This window comes from Manacus vitellinus, unplaced genomic scaffold (assembly GCF_001715985.3).
Source record: "Manacus vitellinus isolate BGI_N305 unplaced genomic scaffold, ASM171598v3 scaffold_52_pilon, whole genome shotgun sequence".
Lineage (NCBI taxonomy): Eukaryota > Metazoa > Chordata > Aves > Passeriformes > Pipridae > Manacus > Manacus vitellinus.
This window is the reverse complement of record NW_021940628.1, coordinates 3,043,308-3,046,157: the sequence shown is the minus strand read 5'-3', so window position 1 is coordinate 3,046,157 and position 2,850 is coordinate 3,043,308. Positions and strand designations below refer to the sequence as shown.

Sequence of the window (2,850 nt, the reverse complement as noted above, 5' to 3'; positions counted from 1 at the left end):
TCGAGCCCCCCCGGACACACAGACCACGCGGCAGCCGCTGCACGTCCGTCGCCTTTTATTCCAAAGCTGGAAAAAAAACAAGCTCTAAACCGTGTCTGGATTTGGCTTCAGCAGAGACAAATTGGCAACTGGGTGTGTGTGGGGGGGGTGGACGATCCCGTGTAGCTGCAGCAGCACATCCCATTCCAGCTCAGACCCCCGGGAAAGCATTCCCAGCACGGCCGAGGGGCCGGATGTGCTCCCAGGGCGGTCGGGGAGGGAAGGAAGGACAAGCTTTGTCCTCACCTGTCCCCTTCCTGCTGCTTCCAAACCAGGGCTCAGCTCTTCACCCCCCAAAATAAGGGCGTTCCACTGCAGACACCCCACTGAGTACAGGGATGAGGTTGGAATTTGGGTCTGGCAAGGGATCTAAGCGCTCCCTGGGCACCATGGCACGGGCTACTGGTTTGGCTGTCCCACCGAGTCCAGCCTGGCGTGGAGACCCCACGGAATGGGGCCAAGGAATCAAAGCCAGGAGAGCCCCAGCAGCGCTCGGGGCTCCTCGGGTGGAAATTTGGCCCCGGGGGAACTCTCAGGGAGGGGCTCCACCACATCCCAGAGGGAGGATGGGGATGGCTGTGGCCTCCGGAGAGCTGCCAGCCCCGGGAGGGGGTGTCACAGCATGCGGGTCACCACCATGGTGAGGAAATCCTCGTAGCTGAGCCGCACGTTCCCCGCCAGCGCCGTGTCCTTCTCCCGGAAGGCGTCGGTGAGGCTCTGCAGCTGCATGCAGATGTGGATGAACCGGTCCAGCTGGATGCTGGGACTGGGGGAGCGCTGGGCGTAGCGGGCCAGCAGCAGCTGGCTGAACTGGGGGCTCAGGTTGTAGCCCATCTGGGAGAAAGCTGGGAGCAAGAAACATCGGGATTAAGCCTTCCCAGAAGGAGAAACAGTGGCTGTGAACTCCTCCCCTGCTGGCACACACCCCCCATGTCCCACATTCCCCATGCCCCACATTCCCCATGTCCACCTCATGTCCCACACATGTGGGGTCTTTGGAGCCCATGGGACTTTTGGGGTCTATAAGGCTTATGGGGCCCATGTATCCTATAGGGCCTAGGGATTCTATAGGACCTGTGCAGCCTTTAAGCCTATGGGGCATATGTGGTCCATATGTGACCTATCTGGCCTATAGGACCTGTGGAGTATATGGGGCCTACAAGCCTGTGAGCCCATCTCCCACCATCACAGTGTTCCCTTCCCACACTTCCCACCAAGGGTGTGCAGGGGCAGGGCTCCCCAGAGGGAGGAATCAAACCATGGCACAAATTCCAGACATTTTTCCCCCCTTCACACACGCCCAAGGGCTCCTCCCAGAAAAACAGGCTTGAGCCACATACCATTTAGGGGGGGAATTCTGGGCTTCCTTAAGGAAGGAAGTTTGTGCCACAGCCCTGCTGCAGCTCATCACCTCCTGTCCCGCGGGAAGCTCAGTGCCAGCTCTGCTACAGCCAGATTAGCCAGCCCAGCATTCCCAGGATGCACAGGAGGCACCTCAGGAGCTCAGAGACCCCCCAGCCTGGATGCAGGGACCACACCGGGGGGAGTCACCGAGCCCGGCTGGAAATAAACCTGGAGCAGAGCCAGGATGCTCGGGATGGGCCAGGCTGCTGTCCCTGACCCTCACCCACCTTGCTGGAGCTCAGTGAAGCTGATGGAGCCTGACTGGTCCCTGTCATACTGCTGGAAGAGGCTCTTCCACTGCTGGATGAAGCGGAGCAGGGCGGAGAATCCGTACACGTCGATGCGCCCCGACCGCGTCTTGTCGAACATGTCTGGGCAGGAGGGAGCAGGAGCAGGGCAGTGAGGAGTGGAAACGCTGCAGGAACTCCCAGGCAGCCCAGGATCTGTGCCATGGCTTCTCCCAGCCCCAAAATCCCCCCCTCACCGCGACTGAGATCAACTGGGACCATTCCATCCCCAAGGCTGGTAAGAAACGGCACCAAAGCCTCACGTCGGGGCACGCTCTGGGTCAGCCTCCACATCACTGGGGTTCTCCTTCTCTTTCTTCCCTGGCTCTCTGGGACCTGGGGCTCACTTGGCCTTGAGCAGAGCTGGGGTTCCCTTTTCCAAGCAGGATTTTGGGCCCCTGATTCGTTTCCTCCACCAAAAGGGCGCCGGGAGCTGCTCGGTTTGCCCAGCCCTGGCTCCAGCTGCTCAGGGGAGCAGTGCCCAGGGAACAGGGGAATGCTGCAGGGATGGGCTTCACCCCGGCACAGGTTGAACCCCAAATGAACCAGATTAAAAGCAGGAAGAGGGGAAGGAGACCCCAGACTCACTGATCATCAGCAGGCAGGTCTCATCGTTGAACGACGACCAGTTGTTGTTGACCAGCGCCTGCTTCAGCTCCTTCACGGAGATGAACCCGCTGTGATCCACATCCACCGTCTGGAACCAGGAGAAGGCCTCGGGGTCCACACCTGGGGGGGCATTGCCTGCGTGGGGAGAGGCCATCAGTGGTGTCACCCCCTCAGAGAGACCACGGGCTGGTCTGTCCCTGGGGGCGGCTCTCAGGGACGCGGCCCACACCCAGGGCCAGTCAGCACTTCTACTCCAAGCGGGTTTTACAGCTGTGGGATCCTGGGAAAACAGGTCAGGGAGGGCTGGGATTGGCACATGGTGTGTGGGGGCTGAGAAGAGACTGTAAACCAGTGGAGATTCAGGATGGACAAGGAAATACAGTGCTGCCCCATAAACCTGGTAGTGCCAGGGGACGGATGTGGGGTGTAAAGTTTTATTGGTGGTGCTCAGGGCTGTGGCCTCCTGGCACTTCCTCCTCCTCCTCCTCTTCCTTCCTTTTTTTCTCTTTCT

At 60.0% G+C, this 2,850-nt stretch overlaps 2 protein-coding genes across 2 annotated transcripts in view; one reads left to right on the top strand and one right to left on the bottom strand.

Moving 5' to 3' along the window:
• TINAGL1 (tubulointerstitial nephritis antigen like 1) overlaps positions 1 to 412 on the top strand; it is an 11,518-nt gene extending 11,106 nt beyond the window's left edge. Inside the window, exon 3 of the mRNA XM_029963055.1 lies at positions 358 to 412. Within this exon, the coding sequence (XP_029818915.1) occupies positions 358 to 412 (55 nt within the window). The remainder of the gene's footprint in view (positions 1 to 357) is intronic.
• On the bottom strand, positions 37 to 2,524 carry PEF1 (penta-EF-hand domain containing 1). The gene is made up of 3 exons (XM_029963006.1): positions 2,319 to 2,524; positions 1,671 to 1,814; positions 37 to 884 (listed from the first exon to the last, which is right to left on the bottom strand). Exons 1-3 carry the CDS (start codon positions 2,491 to 2,493, stop codon positions 655 to 657), a joined length of 549 nt encoding a protein of 182 aa, XP_029818866.1. The 5' UTR covers positions 2,494 to 2,524; the 3' UTR covers positions 37 to 654.
• Positions 2,525 to 2,850: the final 326 nt, after the last annotated feature.